Below are 20,096 nucleotides of genomic sequence, written 5' to 3'. Positions count from 1 at the left end.
ATCACCTAACACAAGTCCTTATTGAAAAGGGAGTTCAGCTGACAGCCAAGCGGAATCCCCCTGCTCTGTGTCTGCTTGCTGACACTTTCTGAAGCAAGACTGCCAGCAAGCACTTGTCTGAGCTGATAATTGTAAATGAAGTATTTGATCTAGGCTAATGGTACAATTAAATTAGGGTTTTAACCAAGTGTGACTGTACATGTTGTTTAGACAGCTCTCTAAGTATTTTCAATTGTGTTTTGCAATGAGAAATTAGGAATAAGCAGTGATAAACTTGGAGCACTGAATCTGTTGTGTGACTGTTCCTTTAATGGCTTCAAGCAAAATAAAATGAAGCCTCTTTCCTGTGTTCTGAGAGAGTCATGACACTTACCTGGGTACACACACAGTTTTAGAAGAATTAAATTATGTGTTTTCCTACCGACATTTGTAAATTTTATCCATGTACGGGACAGTGCAAGCTTTTATACCTTTAGAAGTAAATGATCAGTTTCCATAGTACTAGATAACAAAATCATTTTCACCTTGTCAACTATTAATTATCTTTTTTATTTGTTCTAAAAACAGTAGGCTAAAATCCAGCAAGAAATAGTAAAAATATCATAATTGCAACATACAAAACATCATTATGAAAAAAAAAATCCTGTACCAATTAAAATCTACAAGTTTTGAGGAAAATTATCAAAGTATTTTCCAATTCTGAAAAAAGGTTGGAGGCATTATGGAAGTAGTCCTTTAAATAAAAGTAAGCATATGAAATGTGCAAGCGCTCAGTTCTTTAAGCTCTAAGAGTAACAGGATGTGTTTTCCATCAAAACTGTTGCAATGATTCAAATCCGCTCTCCAAACTCCTATAGTAGTCTAACTCTGGAATATCAGATTAATATATGTGGAGCAATAAGGACACCTTGAGGACAGTCAGAAAAATGCAAAAATTGCTATTCCACACTGATATGGGAGGATTTACACGCTCTTTGTAAGTCCGAATTCTTTGGAATTGCCACATGATGTAAACGATAAGGTCTTAAAACTGTCAAAGTCCCACAAGTCCCAAGAGTATTATTAATGCTCTCATTACTCCTGAAATACTAGAGTATATGCTTACCTATAGGTTCACTTACTTGCTAGTAGTTTTGAGGACAGACCTGTTCTTGCAACACAATAATCTTGTTCTGAGTTGCTTTTTCCCTCGTTACAGAAATAAAAAATTTTCCTTCGCACTGCTCAGCATAGCATTACACTGTACACATTTTTAAAAGGCAAAGTATAAAAATAGTGAAAAGGTTTCTGGAAAAGTATTAAATGCTAATCTACACAAAAATTAAACTGCCACAGTTCTTTGTCACTCTCTGCAAGTTTCAAGTATTCCTTTAAATTTGTACCTTTCAAAAACTGAAATAACTAAACATTTTCCAAAAAAAAAAAAAAGTGGGAAGAGGAAGAAATCTTATACCTCTTCTTTTACTTAAGATTTTTTGCATGTGAAAAAGCACTTTTTTTTTAGTCTAGCTCTAAGATAGAACTGGAGTTGTGGGGCCATTTGTAGAGCTTTCTGTTCCCTTAGTGCTATCTGCAGCCTTAGAATCATCACATGTTTCAGGTGGCTCCTTTTCCTCTGGCAGTGGTGTGGCAAGACCAGTTGTGATCAAATCAGCTTCCTGATTTGATTTTCCTGCTTCACTGCAAAATTCAACTTTATCTTCCTGCTGGCTGTTCTTCTTTATTTGTCCATTCTGTGCAGGGTAGGTACTGGCAATGGTGTCATACAGAAACTGGTAATGTTCCTTAAAAATAAAGAGAAGAAGTTAGTGTGAATGGAATGCTCAGAGCCCAAGAATTAATCCATTCTTTCCCTGTTCTCTTAAATTTTAGGCATGTAGCATGTAGTTGGACAAGCAAGACTGCATATGAAGCAGCTTCCACAGTTTTTGGCATAGAGAGTGCTGCTCCTATGGTTTATTCTGACTTCATGTGAATATGACACAGAGACAGTTCCTCTGGAGTGACAGAAACAAAACACTCAGTGGCTGCCAGCCTGCAAATGGAGTTAATCTCCCAACTGCAGAAGGGACACTGCCCGTACATCATGAACCAGCTGCAGGAACAGCAATTTACACAATTTGTAGTTTTATACTATTCACCCTTTTCCAAAGGTGGTACAGAATTGCAGCTCTGGACATCTCAGACTCCTTCATTCCTATCAGCTAAGACCAATGCCCAAATGCTGGTGAGTGTGAATGTTCCAATTAGAATCAGTGCTCCCTATACAGAAATTATGCCCAAGGTTATGAGGATATTAGTGTCCTTGATAAGTAACCTCATCTTTTTTTCTTTTAATTCATAAGATTTACTTACAAAGGTGGAGACCATTCCCAGCCTGGTGCGACGAAGAGATTTTACGACTTGGAAAACATCTATTACTTCTTCTATTTCTGCACTTTCCAAGAGGGTCATTAAAGCACAAAATACACCAGTCTGCTGTGATCCATCACTAGAAGATGTGTAAAATGTACACGTAAATTTACAATGTAAAATCAGAAGTCTTCTGACTAAATGTTAGGTATGTTTTAAAGCCTTTATACTCATTTACATTTCCAAAGCATTTTTTACTGAACTGAAATTGTCACAATTAATTATATGTGTAGGACTCACACTGGACATAGTTTTTCTAGAGAGTACCTGGATCTCAAGTATCACTTAAGGGGAAGAGAGAAATTCAAAATGTCAGACTTGCAGTCTCAACTATTGTTAGCAGGATTATCTTCTGGTTTAGATGGCATGCAAGGCTATTCCCTGAAACAGTCCTAGAAAAGTGAACTTTTATACTAGAGCAAGAGATGATCCTAAAAACTCTACAGGATGTTCACTAGTGTATCCTGAAAGTGCACTCTGACCTAGCATTTCCCCACAAAATAGGTGCACCAGCCAAGAGCAGCTGCTCACAGCACCTGCTCTGTGCCAACACTTGCCCAAGAGAAGTGTGCTTGCTTTTCATCACTACAGTTCAAAAGGTTAAGATTGAGCAATTCAAGGAATCTTCTAGGGGGAGTTGAGTCTCCAGACACATGGAAAGGCTTGTGAGAAAAGACAGGCATCCCAAAATTATGGTTGCTATGTATACCCAGAACTTAGAGCTAGGTGAATATGTGTGCTGAACTCAGACCTACCAGCAGTGGACAAGGAGTGGGACACTGCGGGTTCTCCTGTTGTCCTCAGTGGCTGGTCTGGCTGGAAGCTTTTGTTTAATGTTGACAATCATGCTGACTAAATCTTTGGGGGTTTCTGGAACATCACAGCCACTCCATTTACGGTACTGATACTGATACACCTTCTGAGTTTCTTTTGTCTGGAAAACAGCAGTGGAGATGTAGTTAATGCTCAGGATAAAATATGGATTCACATAGTAACTCTATTGCTGCTGATTTACAAAGGAAGAATTATATTCCTGAGGAACTGCAGGGTGATAGTTCTATCTCATGAATATGAGGGAGGTACACATCCAAGCTTTGTTCAAAGTACAAAAGACAGCTGATCTCCTGAGACTCCCCTCCCACCATCTCAGCAACTCACTAAATAGAAAACTTGAGATAATTTAGCATTTCTCATGACTGACTGCTGGTCTGGAAGAGAAAAATATTTCCATTTCTTAGAGCAGGAGGTAACTGCAGTGGGAACTGTCTCTTCTCTTTTTTGAGGCTAAATTTATAAATTTGTTTTTAAATTTAAAAACTTCTTGAAAACCTCCTTTTGGAATTAGCAAAAAAACCTTTTACCTTCAGATGTGTAACATCAAATGCACGTATGGTATAGCTAGGACCAGAGTTGACATCTGCCATTTGAACTTCTAAGCCATCATACATTTGCTTTCCTTCTCCCCAGTACTGTGCACAGAGTTCCTAAAATGGATAAAAGTGCAAGTCAGTGATTACCATTCAAATCTCCTTTGATTTTGCCTTCCATGTGCACTTACAGATTTTAGTAACTTTAAAGTAGGAGGAATTCCACTGTAGTTTAAAATATAGCATCACACACTTTTCCATCAAAAATTCATTAGAGAGTAAATTAAGTAGGTAAATCATAGAGCAAAATACATTGGAAATGCAAATTCCTTATGCTATGGAAAACTCTTAAGTGGAGTGAGGGAATGAGAGAGTGCAGTGCAATGTTTTGTTTGCACATAGAGGATACTCAGTATGTCAGTGTGCAGACAATACCCTCACCTGATCTCCTTCCTTCAGCTCTGTCAACATAACAATGACTTTGACTTTTCTTTGGAACACCATGTGCCAGAAGTCAGAGATAGTTTCCTGCAGTGGTCCCTGTGTTGCAATCATGGCTTTTGGACCCCAGTAACCCTATAAAAGAATTTTTTTTCCTTCAATTCATCCAAAATGTGATTGTCAAACAATAGAACTCATTGTCATTTAAGGAATACCCCATGGAATAAATTAACGAAGCATTTTGTTTACATGGAAAACATGCCTATCACAGTAGGTAATGGTCTTAAAGGAATTCTACTACCCAAATAACATTAAACTCAATCCTCCCAAGAAAAATATCACTTCAGACTGACAACAATGTGCTGCAGTGGGTGAGACCTCACCCTGCCATTTTTCGCAAACCGTATTTTTAAGGGGTAAAACATTCTGTTCTACACAGCTATTTAGTTTTACCACTAAGAAATTGTGTTTATACCACACAAAGTTGGTGCACCAGTCAGTTCACACTGAGCTTCCTAAAAATAAAGATACATTTACCCTGAATAAGTATCCTAACTGTGCAGCATTTCAAAGGATTCAGATAAATGGAACTTAGCTAGTAATTCCATTAAAATCAGTTACTTCATTTGTGACCAATAACTGTTTTTCTTCTTTGAATATATAATGATACCAAAAAACTGTTTGCTCCGATTTTCAGTGGTAGGGTTTGGTCCATGTGAATAACTATACTCACATTTCACTAACAGGGAAAATATTTATCTGGTTTAACCTGTAGACAGATGCCCACTGATAGAAATACATGTTATCACGAGGCCAGTCTGAAGGCTAATGGTGTTAAACATAGATGGATTTGCCAATCAACCATCAGATCCTTCTCCCTTATTCAACTAAATTCTTTTCTATTGTGATGCCAACAAGAGAAAAAGAGTTTTAGCTGAAAGATTGTGAAATGCCTATAGTGGATCCTCTAAATACATACAGTTATGAAGGAAGCATTGATGTACTTGCTGGATTCCTCACAGTCGCTGTCCTCATCCGAGGACTCATCTGAATCATGCTCACTCTCCTTACTGCAATCATGTTCATGCCTGATGGGCACTCGGTTAAAGTCATCTGTGTGAGACAAAGTGTCACCGTCACAGCACACGGCCCCCTGCATTTGTGGAGGGGGGAGGGAATGGAAAAGGCCAGTCCTTTCACAACAGACTGCAGAACCAAGGTCACCTTGCTTGAAATAAACACTCCCAATAATTCACATTGGTAAAAACTCATCTCTTTTTTTTAATCATGATGAGAAATTTCTGATTTTACAGTGTTGAGAATACTAATCAAATACTACCCTTTAAGGTGATTTGCCCATTTTTTCAAAATTTTTCTACTAGAAGATAACAGATGAAATAAGGCAAGGTGGGATAAAATAAGGCAATGGAAAATACTTACAAGGAATTATGTTGGCGTTCCTATTTTTGCTTTTATTTTCCTCCCGATTCCCAGTGTTCTGCGTCCGCCACCCCTTATAGGATGGCAATCGCTAAAGAAAGAGGATGTTTGGTATTATGCTTGATTAAAATCATTCCTGAGATCATCATCTCCTCAGGACACTCACACCCAGTCTTCATCTCACAGTGCCTCACTCCTTACTTTAGTTCTTTAAACTTTGGTCACATTGAACTACAGTTTAAAAATGCCTGCTACCCACGCACAATGGCACAGGAAACCATGAACACAGACACAAGTAATAATTCTGTGAGCTCCATCTTTCTTAAAAATATTAACACCAAAGCAGAAATAAAACTTCATTCATATACAGATTATTTCATGAAGGTAAAGAAACTTTCTGTGTCAGAGAAATAAAGTATCATCTAAATGATCTATTACCTCTGGTATCTCTATCTCATGACTATTGTGCAAGGCATTTTCTAATACAAGTGGGAAGTTAGGGCAACTGAAATGCAAAGCTTATTTACCTGGAACTCTGCCTCCAGCGGAGAAGGCTCATTCGGGTGGTCTTTTCTTTTCAGACCATTAAGGCAGGAATGCAGTTCTGAGAGACTGACCTCCGTTTCTCCATACTGATTGTATTCCACCAGTGCTTGATGAATAAGGATGTACTGTGACTGGTGTTTGCCATTTGAAGATTTTAAACATGACATTATTAAAGAGTAAAAGAAAACCGTAACACTTTTTAAAACCATTATAAGAAGCTATTACTCCCATGATATCAGCATTAGTGTTAATAATATTAAGCATTAACATTAAACAGGTCTTAAATACAAGTGTTAAAACTGTAAAATGCTGAAATAAGTTAAAAACATGTGTTGCATCAGTCCATAACTTTTTTTGTACTCAACTCAAATGAAAATTGCACTTAGGCAGATGCATTTTAGAATTTTTTAAATCAAGTTTGACTCTGCAAGCTCAATTTTGCACTTGTGAATTGTAAGCCAGAAAGCTGTTCTCCTTGGCTTCCTCTTCTGAAGTCTAAACTTAAAAAGTTGAAGTTTCTAAAATTGAAAAATTATGTTGGAAGTTTTTCTCCCTCTTAATACTTTTCAGAGCTATATTTTCTAAGAACAGCTTCAACTGAACTGAGCAGTGCACTTGTGAGAAATACTGCTGAAGCCCTAGTGAAGGAGAGCTGTAAGTGACAGGAGTTTCAGGGACATACCTCTACTTGGACCATGAGGCATCGCTGCCGACGCAGCTTCACAATGTAGCCATAAACATCCACTCTGCCTTCTGCATCCAGCCCCTCCAACATGGCGTCAATCCCTATGTATGTCCCGGTGCGCCCAACACCGGCACTGCAAAGTGCAAAGGGATTTGGTTATCAACAGGGAACGGCAGCTCCCCCTCCCACTCTGAGGGGAGCAGTCACGAGAGAGTGAAACTGGAAAAGTGTAACAACAGGATTCAAAGTAACTGAAAACACTTCTTGCTGTAAATTTATTGGCAACACAAACAATGATGAGTTTGCATTTTTAGTATCTTTTAGTGAAAGCAAGGCCAACACGGCCAAATATGGTGCTTATAGCCAGAGCAGCCCCACATTTATCTGGCTGTTTTTCAAAAGTCTGTGTATCCTCAGGTTTTATCAACCTGAATTTCCTTCATATCCTCCAGAAAACAGGCCTTGTGTATCTTTGGCTGCCTCATTTTCAAGTGTTCAAGTCACAAAATCTGGGATCAGACAAACACTTTTGCCAGCTCCCTTTTCTGAATAGCTTCATTTCAGTCATTTACATTACCAAATTTTTTAAAGAATAATATATATTTACCTGCAATGAACCACGATCGGACCACTAAAAAAGTTGCTGAGAGCATTAACTCTGCGTCGGAGTTTGAGAAGAAGATGCGGATCCTCAGGGACTCCATGGTCTGGCCAGCTTGTGAACTGGATATGAGTGACATCTCTTCCAGCTGTCCTTTCTCTTGCCTAGAAAAAGTGTTGTTTTTAACACATATCAATCTATATATACATGAATATATGTATATATATGTATACTTAAGTAGAAGTGACTAGATTAAAGCTCAAAGCATGTGAAGTCTTGAGTTGAATTTGGTATGTTGATGCTAGACTAAAAGGGAGGATCTAAGGTTTGACAACCCTGATTATAAAACCAAATGAGAAAAACCCCTCAATGACATGCTTTTACTGGCCATATTTAGTATGGTTGTACAGGCACATCCTAGTAATTAATGCTCAAATTCTTACTCAAGAGTTGAATTATCCAGTTGTTTCAGTAATTGCCATTGTTTCAGTAATTATACATCACTACTCTACCACAAATGCAGAAGTCTTCACTTTCTTCCAGGGAATCACTCTTAAATTCCACAACCAATATCCATTTTATCTTTACTGATATGATGTCAGCTGAACAAAAAGCAAACAGCTCAAAAAGTATCAGCCCTCAACCCACTGCAATCTCTCATTTCTAAAGTCAGTCTTCAAGTGACAGAGCAATGTCCTGGTAAATAGTTAATTCTTAACATCCTGATCTACTCACTGACCACATGAAGTTACAACTTTCTTTTAATCCAACCACTTTCTGAGTAAATTTTAATGCAATATGAGACAGAATAGGAATTTCCAGCTGTAATAATGGGTCAAGATGGATGGATTCTGTTGCTTTGCTGAAGATCTGTCAGCAGATTTACACTTTGAGTCTGAAGGCTTTTTAGCTAAGACTTAGGCTCCATTTATCATCATTGAAGTATTTTTGCAAAGGGCCTGAGGTGAGAATTTAGCCTTTGATGGCAAATTTTGTTCTCAATTACATAGGGCAACTAATGTGACTTCAGATATGTGAAAGAGAGCAATTAACCAGACTTGATGACCCTAAAAATATCTAAATAGTGATTTTAAAATACATTTATAAATGCACTTGAGATTACCAGGATTTGTAATTGTCCCACGGCACAATTATCACGAGGGCAGATAATGGTTATCTATGAGTCACACTGATTTTAGTTGCAGAAGGTTATACTGGGATACGCACAAACCAGCAACTTTTTTGTTCTCAAGAACAAACTAAACACATAAGGAAACCACAGCGTATTTACTAATTTTTTACCACTTGTCAAGGTATTAATAGTTTAATTTTAAATGTATTAAAGGAAAATTTAAGGAAATTTAATTTTAAATGTATCAAAGGAAAATTTAAGGAAATTTAAATGTATTAAGGAAAAATACCTTTTGAAGTTGGGAAATATATATCCAACTTTGCAAGGAAGGACACCTACATCTAAGTTTTCCCTTAAGCTATATCATGCTTAGGAAAGACAGCAGAGCATCTTCCATTACTAGCTGACTCTTCTTTCTTAAAATGCAGACTCCAAATAGACACTCCAGTTCCAGTCAGTCTCACACTTTTGAGTCAACTTACATTTGTGATGTGCAGTTTCTGAATAACATAGTCTGGACATGTTTTACTTTCATTGATCTTTACAATGATGTCCCCATACGTTGCAGTTCCATTCTCCATTGATGGCCAGTACTGGGCACATTTGTTCTATGAAGAGATGACGTTAAGTCAGCAGCACAACAGCAAAGTGGTAGAGAGCTGAGAGCTAGAAAAAAGCCTAATTTAAAGTAGATGGCAACTCAGTATAGCTTTTCCAACTTCTCAATTCCAAATATCTAACAACTCAGGCCTCTGACCTGAAATTCATGGCCATGGAATTTAGTTTCAGATGTAAAGAGGGGAAAAAAAAATATCCTGTGCACTAGTTGAAACAATGAACTGTGACTGCTGCTGTTGCCTGATGGCTGTAGAAATGTTTGCAGCTACTTTCGTGGCTTCTTTTTCAGTCAATGAGGGCTGCTGCTCCTGCCTGCCTATAACATCATCTTGGCTGTCAACATCTTTAAATGCAGCTAAAACAGCAGTTCCCTTTCTTCCTGCTGTACCTGGAATAAGGAACAAAAGCAGGCCAGAAGCATCCAACCTTCCGCTTAAATAAAGGCAACAGAGGAAAAATATTCTTTCTAGGATCTACTGAGGACTCTGCCAGGATACCAGAATAGACAGAAGAAAAATAGAAACCATACCCTTTCTGACAGGTCTATGAGGAGATACAGTTCTACCTTGAGCCCTTTTCTGGATTAATTAGCTGTACTTTGGAAGCTCACCCTCTGCTACTTACAGCTGTGTCTAAAGTGATATTTTCTGATAAGACTGATAATTCGTAAGGCAACAATGTTTTAGCATGCTTTCCAACACAGGTTCTGCCACAATGAGAGAACAGCAAAGAATGAAAAAAAGTACTAAGAAGACTATGTAATTCAGCACAGCAATCCACTCTGTTTTCAGGAAAAAGATGGATGGAAAGATAGAAGGAGGGAAAGATGGATATTTCTTACCCTCTTTCCTTCCTCACAACGAGTCACCATGACAATAATTGTTGCCTTCTGTTCCCAGATCATTCTCCAGAAATCATCTGTGGTTTCATCCTTGGGGCCTAGAAGGAGATAATTTAAGGGACCTTTTCGGAGTGCAGCCACATGAAGAAAAACCCTGCCTGCTTGACATGCTTAGCCATGCAGTCTGAAGAGCTAACCAGAGATCACGCAAATAACAGCCACACACTTGATTTCATTATGGCTGCTGTCATCAGGCTACAACAGTTTAAAAGTCTCATCTGTATCTGTAGTGTATAGCTATGAAATCTGAAAACTTTTGGTGCAAAATTATACAAGATGAAAAACCTGCCTTTGAAGTACCACGTATTAATCTTCACAAAATTCCCTAAGCAAAAACACATTGACAACTTTGTCATATTAAATTTCAAAAGGTCAGATTTTCATTTTTCCTTTAAGCTTACTAATAGGATTTCAATAGTCTGCCGAAAATGGGTGACTAAAGAAAGCATATTCTTTTAAGGTTATAAATTACCTTGTGCAGCAATGTATTTTCTTGGTTCTTTGAAGCCCTGTAAAAAGTACATTGTTATTAACTTTTAGGAAGAAAGCATGAACAATCTAAAAGATTTGCAACTTTAAAAATAAATTCAGTATGCAACAGTTCAATGATACTAAATACATTACAAAGTTGAAAACAATTCCAATGGAAATCCTCAAAGGTGTTGATGCTTTAAAAGCACAGACTACAGGATTTCCCACACAGCATCTAAGACCTTTTTTTAAGTAAAAGTTACTCACATCAATGTAACTTGCATTGATATAGTCTGATCCTGGATCTCCTGGCATCTCTGAGAGCTCAACACGGTTATGGTCGTCTGTTTAAATAATTTAAACCAAAATAATTATGTTATCTCAAGGCAGTGAGAAATCGAACATTTATAAAACATGTCAAAATTATTACAGATACTCACATGGAAGAATATCAATGTAACGGTTTTTGTTCTGATTATGGCTCTTTTTGGCCTCCTTTATAGCAAATTTACTGAAAACTCTGGGAATACTCTGTAAAATATAAAATTTATTTTATTAGTTAAGCCTCAATTTAAAATATCTTTTACTTACAGTCAAATGCATATGGAAATAATTTTGTATTACTGAATCTGGAAGGTAACATTCTATTTCATACAATATTACTTCCTATATTTCTTATATCTAAATTTAAAAAAATTCTTCTCCCTAATGTAGATAATTTGTAACTCCAGAATTACATATTATTTATATCCCCATGGCTATGCAGTAAGACAAAGTTTAAAAAATATGTATTAAAAGGTACTTTAGAATGAGAAATATTTAGAATGTGTTCTTTATACTTTTGCTGAAGAACACCTTCAGGAAAAAAATTATTGTCATCTTACAATGAGGAGAGATTGGTAGCAAAATTAACTGAGGCATATTTGACCTTAGATGAGAATTCACTCAATTTTCTAGATTATTTAGTTATTTGTTTCTGACTAGTACATATACTTCAAACATGCTCCTGAATAGACTTCTTCCAACCACCGGGATAAAAAGCTGTGGTATATTTTGAGCAAAGGGCAAACCTGAAATTCTTCCAAGAAAAGCCTTCCTTCATCTGCAATCTTCCTCTTGTATGCGTCCAGCAATAGCTCTGAGGGTATTGGCTCTATGTTGAGAAGTTGCTTGTCATCATCTTTAACTGTAAATAAGCCAAGCATTTATTGTTACTGATGATGAAAATGTACATTACACTCCAGTAAATGTGATTCTAAAACTCCCAGATAAATTAACAAAAGGACCAAACTCTTTATTTTAACTTGGTGTATTTATGTTTTATAAAACTGGTGTTGCCTGAGCCAGCTGCGAGCAAACAGGCTGTGGGAATAAGAGAACTTTTCCAGCTCTACTGCCTGACTGGAGACACCTCCGGAGGCTACATGCAGGGACACCACATTATCTGCTTTTGTACAATGTGGTGACAGTCACGTTCAGGAAACAGCAACTGCCCCAATGCCCACAGCAGTGACATGGCCTCACCTTCTGCTTCAGTACTGATCAGTTATTGTCAGTGATTAAAATATAACAACATGTATTGCCTAACTTTACAAATTTTCTCCAATTTATGTTTTGAGTTGCAATAATCTGTAATATGATCTTGAATGATAAAATAACAGTTGAACAAGTTTTAACACCTCTTACTAGACACAGATTAATTTTTCATTTACATTTACATTAATAACCATGAATCTAAGTAAATGGATTTGAGTTTCAACACAGTATTACTTCCCATTTAATGTAGTTAGTTTCTGTGAGTTTTAGTGTTCTAAATTATTTTTGTCTTGAAGCCTTCTGGTACTGACTGATCCTGTTTTCACAGGCTTTGAAATATTGTGCAAAAAGTTGCACAAAATTTTCAGTTTCAGTCTTAGGGATTTGAAAGCCTTCAAAACTTTTCAGTAAAAAACAACTGACTAATGTTCAATCTCTTGTTTTGAAAAGGTGCACAGAAAAGGGAAATTTTGTTTTAAGATGGATTTTATTCTGGACTTATTATCAGTGTTAAACATCACAAACGTGTCTGGGATAACTAAAATTTGGTTTGCAATGAAATAATTAAGAATTTTTCAGACATTGATGAACTTTCAGTTCATTCAAGTACAAATACTTCTGTGTATTTACTGAAGTATTTTTCCCTCCAAATAGGGTGTTATTGTGTTGATATCTGTAATCTGTGTATGTAACCTAGAATGCAAACAATCCAAAGGTGACAGCAAGACCTGAGACTAATTTTATTTCCACTTGCTAAATATACAAAGATACTCACCTGCAACAAGGTTCACGCCTTCAGAAGAATTGCTGTAAGAAGCAGAAGCATCTGTAAATGCTTTGACCAGTAAGATATACATGATAATAAGTTAAATAAAATCAGTTTTGTATGAGAACACCAGGGCTGTTGTTAGCTAGCAGCCTGCATTACAAGCTGTCTTTGAAACAAGAGTGCTACACCTGGGATTATGCAGAGGTGGTTGGGATCCTTGTCCTCCCACCCTCCTGCCGTGAGGTGGAGAAATGTGGTGATCTGTTAATCCATCGCTTTTCCTATTTCATATGTTCCCCCTGTTCCCTTCCTAGCCCTGGGCACTCCCTCGGTTTCCCCCTATTTGCTCCTGTGCCCCAGCCCCACCCACGGACTGCCCTTGGGCCCCTGACAAAACCACCCCGCACCCAGACCTCGTTGTCTCTCTGCCTCTGAACGTCGTGGGGACAGGATGTGATTAAAGCCATCTCAAACCCTCATGAGAGACCCTTCTCTGCCTTCTTTACCCCCCCTGCCCTGTAACGCTGCTGGCTGCCGGAGCCAGCTCGCGGGGCTGTCCCAAATGGACTCTGGGATGCGACTGCTCGCATGGCCCTAGGAAACCTGGCTGAGCTCTCAGGGAGCAGCAGCCTGCTAGGCAGACTCCAGCAGTCACAACAGAGAAACAAGGTGGAGAGCAAAAAGCTTTACTGCTTGCATGATTTTGCCCATCTCGCCTACAACAAACATATATTTAATTTCTTCACTGGAGTGACTGCTCACACCATCTTCACTTCTCTTGCTAGCGACAGAAAACTAACACATAAAATATAATGAAATTAAGTTTAAATGCTAAGTAGCCAATAACAAGTCAGACTCTCTGGAGCTGTACAAGCAGAAATTAGTTTGGCTTCCCTAAACATAAAAGTTTGCATCTGAGCAAGAGCAGCTCCCTGTCCCCCTAAGGGGAAGAGTAGGGAAGGGGAGTCACCAAGTTCTGTTGTTGCCAGAGGGTTGAGAGGTTTCAGAAGAAATTTCCCAAACTCCTGTGTGTTGCAGTATCCCCTGTGTCTCTCCCAGCAGCCTGTGCCCCCTCAGGAGAGCAGCAGTCAGCCTGGCTTTGCAGGTAGGTGGCACAGGCATCAGGGAAGGCAATGGCCATCCTTCTATTGCCATCCTCTGTCCTACACAACTGCTTCGTTGCCATCGAGAAATTACTGTAATAAACAACACCTCCCCGAGATATTGTTCTGGGTGAACAAACATTCAAAAGGGTTACAAGAAAGTGTGGATTATTTTCAGTATTTTTGATTTAAATAATGAAGGAAATATTTTCCAGATATTTCAGAACATTTTTTCACAAAACTAGGGAAAAATCATTTTGTTCTGTGCCTTGAACAAGAGTAGAGCAGAGAGATTTTTAAATCTATTTCATTATATTTGTTTTATTAGACAAACACCAAAAAATTAGTTTCTTTTAAAAGGATTTAAAGGTAAAAGGTTATCTTTTTCCAGTATTAATGACTCATCAAACTTGTAACATTTTGCCACTACCCACTGTGAAATCTTGTGGAAAAACCAGAAGTCTCCCCCCCCCACCATTTATGGAAGAGAGGGAGACAAACATGAAGCTTACCTAAGCTTTTTTTGGTGAAGATCATAGATTTTGTACAGAACCAGTAGTAAAGCAATTGAAGTCACAATGATCAAGAATGCCAAGAATATAATCAAGGCTCTAGAATTATCTATCAACAGAAAAAGAATACATTTATTATTTTAAAATTACTTTAAAAAAAGAAATCTGTATACTCCCTAGAACCAGGGCTCATCAATTTTTAGTTTGAGGGGTTTTTTTGAGAAAAAACCAAACAGTTATTTTTAAGTGTTCGGTTTAAGCTTACTATGCCAAAGTAGAGGAGGGAATTTTATGTTCTCATTAAGAAAACTTTCCCTTAAACAAGTTCTCCAAGTCCACCTGTCAAAATGCTACAACTCACTGGTTCAGCATTACTGTGCTTGTCTCCTGCTTTTGTGTGACCTGTACACCTGAGCAGTGCAGCTCTCAGTTGCTCCTGATCTGGGAATTGGGAACCTCTGCCAAGTCGCAGATGTTCAGCTCCTGAAATGCAGGATCTGAACACAGGAGAAATAATCCTGAAGTGAATAATATAAGTTAGAGAAATTAATTTCTAGTTGCATTCAAATGTTTCCTGAAGAAACCACAGCTGTGTAATAATTCTGAATTATGATTAATGACTTTTCAATAGGATCTGTTACATTAATACTGAGAGGGGATAATATTTTTCAAATGCAGATCAAATATTAACTATAAAACAGGCAGTTTGGATTTTTAATTAGGAGCAATTTAACCAAATTTGCAATTTACATTATTTATATTATGCTAAATCTGAAGGTAAAGATACTGTACATATTTACTTACATCTGGTTTTTATACTCCCCACTACTGGTATCCCATCAAATTGTCCATTATTCACGAAGATCTGCATGCAGTGGATGACAATAATAGAGATGCTAAGACATGACAAGTAAAAATTTCTGCATAAAATTCTTTAAAAACACAGCACAATGGATATTCGAAAATCATCCATCTATTGACAACCTCACTGACAGCAGTACCTGCTGTCAATCTCTGTATTGCCATTTATGGTGCAACTCAGGTTTCTACCCAAGTTACAGCAAGATCGAGATCCAAAAATATAGGGATGACAGGAAAAAAAATTTCAAAAAATAAGAAACACATTTTACAAAATAAAAATCAGATGCATCTCAAAATCAATTTTATCTTTCATCAAGCCTCTCAAATCTGAAAAATAACCAGGTAATATATAAAAACCCCATTTCCTCAACAGTAAATATACAAATAGTCAACTGAATTTGATGGTTTTAGTACAAGTTTCTGTATGGGAGGTAATTAATAGAAGTTTAATTAAATAAACCATTTTCTTGCATAATTAACTTTTGGGTACTTTAAATGGTGTTAAAATACTAACTTTGTTTTGCTGTGTTTATGTTTTGTCATATATTTAACACTTATTCAACATTTTAAATTTCCTGAATAGAAATTCCTATCAGATCTAAAAGACAGCTTGCAATCAAATACTTCACACTGGGCTTTTTTTCCTCTTCAGTCTTCTAGAACTTGATCAGAGTCCTTTCATTACCAGCTACGGCCATTAGGCTTTCTCTGGTTTTTTGGGTAAGAATTGAGCAAAATAAGTGCAAAGCAGAAGCCAGGATTTAGAGGTGCAGAAGCAAATTCCTTCTGTAAGGAAAACTGCTCACTGAAAGTGGTGGACAAAAACTTTAAATGGTACAAAGATCCTGTGCTACTGGGACAATGCAAGGATCTTTTCCTCCTACAGGACCTCATCTTTATTTTCCAAATACAGAGCTCTCTGAGCAGAATCTGTTGGGAAAATACAAAATCCTGAAATAAAACTGAGACTACTCAAGTCGTCTGACACTGCATTTCTGCAGCTAAAAAGAGAAAAGGAGGAAAAGACTTTGGGAAATAAATAAATGAAACTGCTTCCTAAAAGTAGGAGAACTCCATCCTTACTGGTTACTTTCTTGCCTAAACTTTACTGAGAGGAGCTATCAGGATATAAAAAATATTTCTACTGGCCTTATTAAGAGAATCGCACAAGATCATTGGTCTTGCAGGCAACCCCAAAAGGGTGAACAGAAAATTGCAGGAAGCCTTCAGGAAAGTGAAACTTGTAAACAGAGGATGATATATTTTGTATAGAAACAAGGACTGGCTTGTAAGAGGCTGATGTAAGGACATGCAAAAGGATCTGAACTGCTTTACACCAATTAGTCCCTGAAGAACCAAAAATCTTCATTCATTAAATGGAATATGTTTTAAAAACTAAAATATCAATCAAGCTCAAGAAACTATTTTAATCTTATCGATCCCCCAAATTTCTCTCTGAGCCAAGTACAAACAGGCTATTCCACTTGCATTTGTCTTGCTGTCAGAACCTATGTGGAATAGCACACAAGGGATTGCTTGATAGGTTAGGCACATATGGATTGTAGTTCCAAAATAATAGCTACTTATTTACACCTGAGGCCTACAGATTCATAGATTGACTCCTCTGCCACCATATTTGCCTTTTTTTCCTAAAATTAGTATAATATGCTTAAACATTGAAAATACAGCAATATTTTCTATTTTTTAATACAATAAGCTAACTTACCTTAAATTTATAGTTTGTTAAGTACAAGAGATTTTCCTTTTTAAATTCACACTTGCTTTTGTTTTCACTTTTTCCATCATTCTCCCAAATCAGTATAAATTCTGTACGTGGCCCAAACACTTTTTGCTTTTTGCACGTAATCTGGACAGCATTATCAGCTGTCAATGTTTTTTTAACATCAGTCACTTCTTGTGGCGCTGTAGACAAAAAAAAAGGGTTACTTGCTCTATTCTCATCATTTGAAACCCAACAGCTCTATGTGCTCATGTCTGTTTCCTATCTTCTGTCAATAACTTCATATATTTTCTTCCTCAAAGATTTCAGTCCCAATTTAGAAGATAAGTAAAATCAATTTTGATCTAATCATAGGCTTATCTAAGCTGGAAAAGATGTGAAGTGGAACTGAAAAGGCTCTACTGAGAGTCAGACTGAAAAAATAGTATGATGCCAAATCTCTCTCTTACATCTGAGATCACTTTCTCTTTTGAGGAACACGGGGCAACAGACAAGACAGGAGAAAAAAAGAGTTCTCCATGTGAATATTCATTTCAAAACTACTGTAAATTAAATTTTCTACCAGGAGTCACTAGTGTATTTTAATATTTGGCACAGTGTCCCTTAAGTCTGGCCTAAAGCCACAAAAACTTTTTAATGATAGAGAATCTGTTAAGTCTAATCTGTGGTTTCAAACTTCATTTTTGTTGCAGCAAATGTTGTAGGCTTCAGACTGAGGAGCACAGCTGAGGGGCCTTTCACTGAGAGCTGATAAAACCTATCAGAAACTAAATCAGGCAGCCTCTGTAAGGCAACCCCATTAGCCACATTTCAGTAGAACACTGATGCCTGGAGATGGCCACCTAAAAACAGAGACTAGACAAGAATAAGGGAATAAAGGTAGGTATGTATTTGAAGGGCTTTCAAAGGTACACCCTGGGCAGTCAAAAGGCTACACCCAAGGTGGACCCTGGGTCGTGAGCTCTTCACACTTTTGTCCATTTGCATATCAATTCTCCAATTACAACCCCAGTTAATGATGTAACTACTCCAAGTTTGCCCTCCTCTTGAAAGGCTTTAGTTTACATATTCTGGGGCCTGGGACAATAAGGTGTCCTTGGAGAGCAAACCTAGAGTGGCTTGTTATGTCTAACCAGCATGAGAGAACAGCAGCTAACAGGCCACAAGAAACTTCAGAGTTACACACTAGGCAGTACAGGATTTGAAAAATATAAAAGTTAAAACCTAAGGCATCAACACCGCCATGGAATTTTTCTTCAAAATCATGTCAACTTGCAAACCAGCATATAAAAAAAGAAAAAAGGCATCTTCTTTTTTCTTTATGTGAAGAGCTAAGACCTGTGAGGCTTTATGAGCAGATCAAATATCCCATGTGGGGAGTGGCAGGATATTTGACTTGGCTGAGTGTGAGGTTACAACATATCTGATCATTTTTATCCACAGGGCAGATCTGTTAGATTCATATTCCACGTGCTGCTGAAAGAGCTGTGAAAAGGAGAACGTGAACGTTTCTGGAGGCAATGTGTTTGTTGAAGATGAAAACCTCTTTTATAAAATGTAAGCGTTTTCCTACTTCCAAGGACTTGTGTTCTACTGATACATCCTTCAGTAAGAAGCCATAAAACTCTTCCATTTCCTGTGTGACCTGTTATCAGCTGTTGTGACAGCTGGAGAAGTTCTAATACCATTAATTCATGAAGCAACTCATTATTTTCTCAAAAAAATAAGAGAAATGAGGTTGTTTTCACACCCATAAACTTATATCGTAGACTTTAATCTTCACCTGAATTATTAAGATATGAGTGGAACCCAGAAAGTGGGGGCTTCAAAAGGTAATATGCTCAAACTACATTTTCATAGAAAGAATCATGATCATGCTCAAATTAGGGCTGCCTAAAAATTAAAGCCATATTTAAATTTCTGTAAAAGTTAAGTCTCAGATCAAACTGTTCACATTTATCAATATATTAATCAGCTTTTTAATTTTTTTCATGGGGCTTCAGGTGACAATTCTGATCCTTGTATACTTCAAACTATACATTTGAAAGGATAGCCCCAGAAAGATGCACACACCTTTCTGTCAGCACAAGGGTTGGCATGTCTGTAACCCAGTGTTGGAAGCTGTGTACAGCTACATCCAAACTAACTGGCATCCATTATAGACCTCAGTGTTGGTGTAGCCTGGGTCTGCTTCAAGCGAACAGGTAACTACAGAACAGAAGGTAGAGTCTGCACGTCTTTGTAACTTTCACGCCACAAAGAAAAAAGCAAATATTTTTATTCTCTTTTTGTTTAATTTGAATCTGTTCTTTACATTGGGACATAAGGGTTCCTAAAACTAACGAAAATTTCAAATTAATATTTTTTTTTTAGAAATTATGTATCTATAAGAAAAATATGAATACCAAGTGCGTAATGAAAAAATAGTTCAACATTAAGTAATTTTAAAAGGGACACATATGAATGTCAAAACAATTATTTTAAGCACTTTCTTGGCTAATAGTAATACCATGTATAAAATATAATGAACTACACTAGGGAAGTACATATTCTTTGTGTTATATCAGCCTAGGTCATAACAGTTTGCAAACGAGAGATTTACCTTTTGCTTCTGTTGTAAAGTTTGTGCTTACACATCCACCACGAAGGGTTTCATTGCGCTTGTTGATTGTATATGTAGTCACAGATACAGAAGCTGTGGTATAAGGTTCAAATTCACTGAAAGTATAGGAAGTTGTTTGGATTCTGTTTTCATGAACATCTGAAAAATGAAATTACTTAATGAAATTAATGAAATCTATATTAGGAGGACAAGAACTCTTACACTTTATCAGAGCTACCTGAAACCACAGTTATGTGTATTTCTATTTTTAACTTGGTTGCTTTGCTTTGCTTACTAATGCTAAGTGAATGCTCAGGAAGAGGAGTAAATATATAAATATATAGAGAGTATTTATATA

At 37.1% G+C, this 20,096-nt stretch overlaps 1 protein-coding gene across 4 annotated transcripts in view; it reads right to left on the bottom strand.

Annotated features, from left to right (window-relative positions):
• Positions 1–528: 528 nt before the first annotated feature.
• Positions 529–20,096, bottom strand: part of PTPRC (protein tyrosine phosphatase receptor type C) — a 61,387-nt gene continuing 41,819 nt past the window's right edge. For all 4 annotated transcript variants that reach the window (XM_048313178.1, XM_048313180.1, XM_048313181.1 and 1 more), the window contains 21 exons: positions 19,739–19,897; positions 17,122–17,318; positions 15,339–15,399; positions 14,535–14,643; positions 12,926–12,957; positions 11,685–11,800; positions 11,055–11,145; positions 10,882–10,958; positions 10,616–10,652; positions 10,084–10,181; positions 9,107–9,232; positions 7,499–7,656; positions 6,889–7,024; positions 6,188–6,337; positions 5,661–5,751; positions 5,200–5,333; positions 4,221–4,355; positions 3,774–3,896; positions 3,168–3,346; positions 2,356–2,491; positions 529–1,784 (listed from right to left, as the gene is read on the bottom strand). In XM_048313178.1, coding sequence (XP_048169135.1) covers positions 1,512–1,784; positions 2,356–2,491; positions 3,168–3,346; positions 3,774–3,896; positions 4,221–4,355; positions 5,200–5,333; positions 5,661–5,751; positions 6,188–6,337; positions 6,889–7,024; positions 7,499–7,656; positions 9,107–9,232; positions 10,084–10,181; positions 10,616–10,652; positions 10,882–10,958; positions 11,055–11,145; positions 11,685–11,800; positions 12,926–12,957; positions 14,535–14,643; positions 15,339–15,399; positions 17,122–17,318; positions 19,739–19,897 — 2,618 coding nt within the window. In that variant the 3' untranslated portion in view covers positions 529–1,511. The remainder of the gene's footprint in view (positions 1,785–2,355; positions 2,492–3,167; positions 3,347–3,773; positions 3,897–4,220; positions 4,356–5,199; positions 5,334–5,660; positions 5,752–6,187; positions 6,338–6,888; positions 7,025–7,498; positions 7,657–9,106; positions 9,233–10,083; positions 10,182–10,615; positions 10,653–10,881; positions 10,959–11,054; positions 11,146–11,684; positions 11,801–12,925; positions 12,958–14,534; positions 14,644–15,338; positions 15,400–17,121; positions 17,319–19,738; positions 19,898–20,096) is intronic.

The sequence above is a fragment of the Corvus hawaiiensis genome, chromosome 9, assembly GCF_020740725.1.
Source record: "Corvus hawaiiensis isolate bCorHaw1 chromosome 9, bCorHaw1.pri.cur, whole genome shotgun sequence".
Classification (NCBI taxonomy): domain Eukaryota; kingdom Metazoa; phylum Chordata; class Aves; order Passeriformes; family Corvidae; genus Corvus; species Corvus hawaiiensis.
Note: the sequence above shows the minus strand (reverse complement) of the source record. Positions and strands in the feature narration are given on the sequence as shown.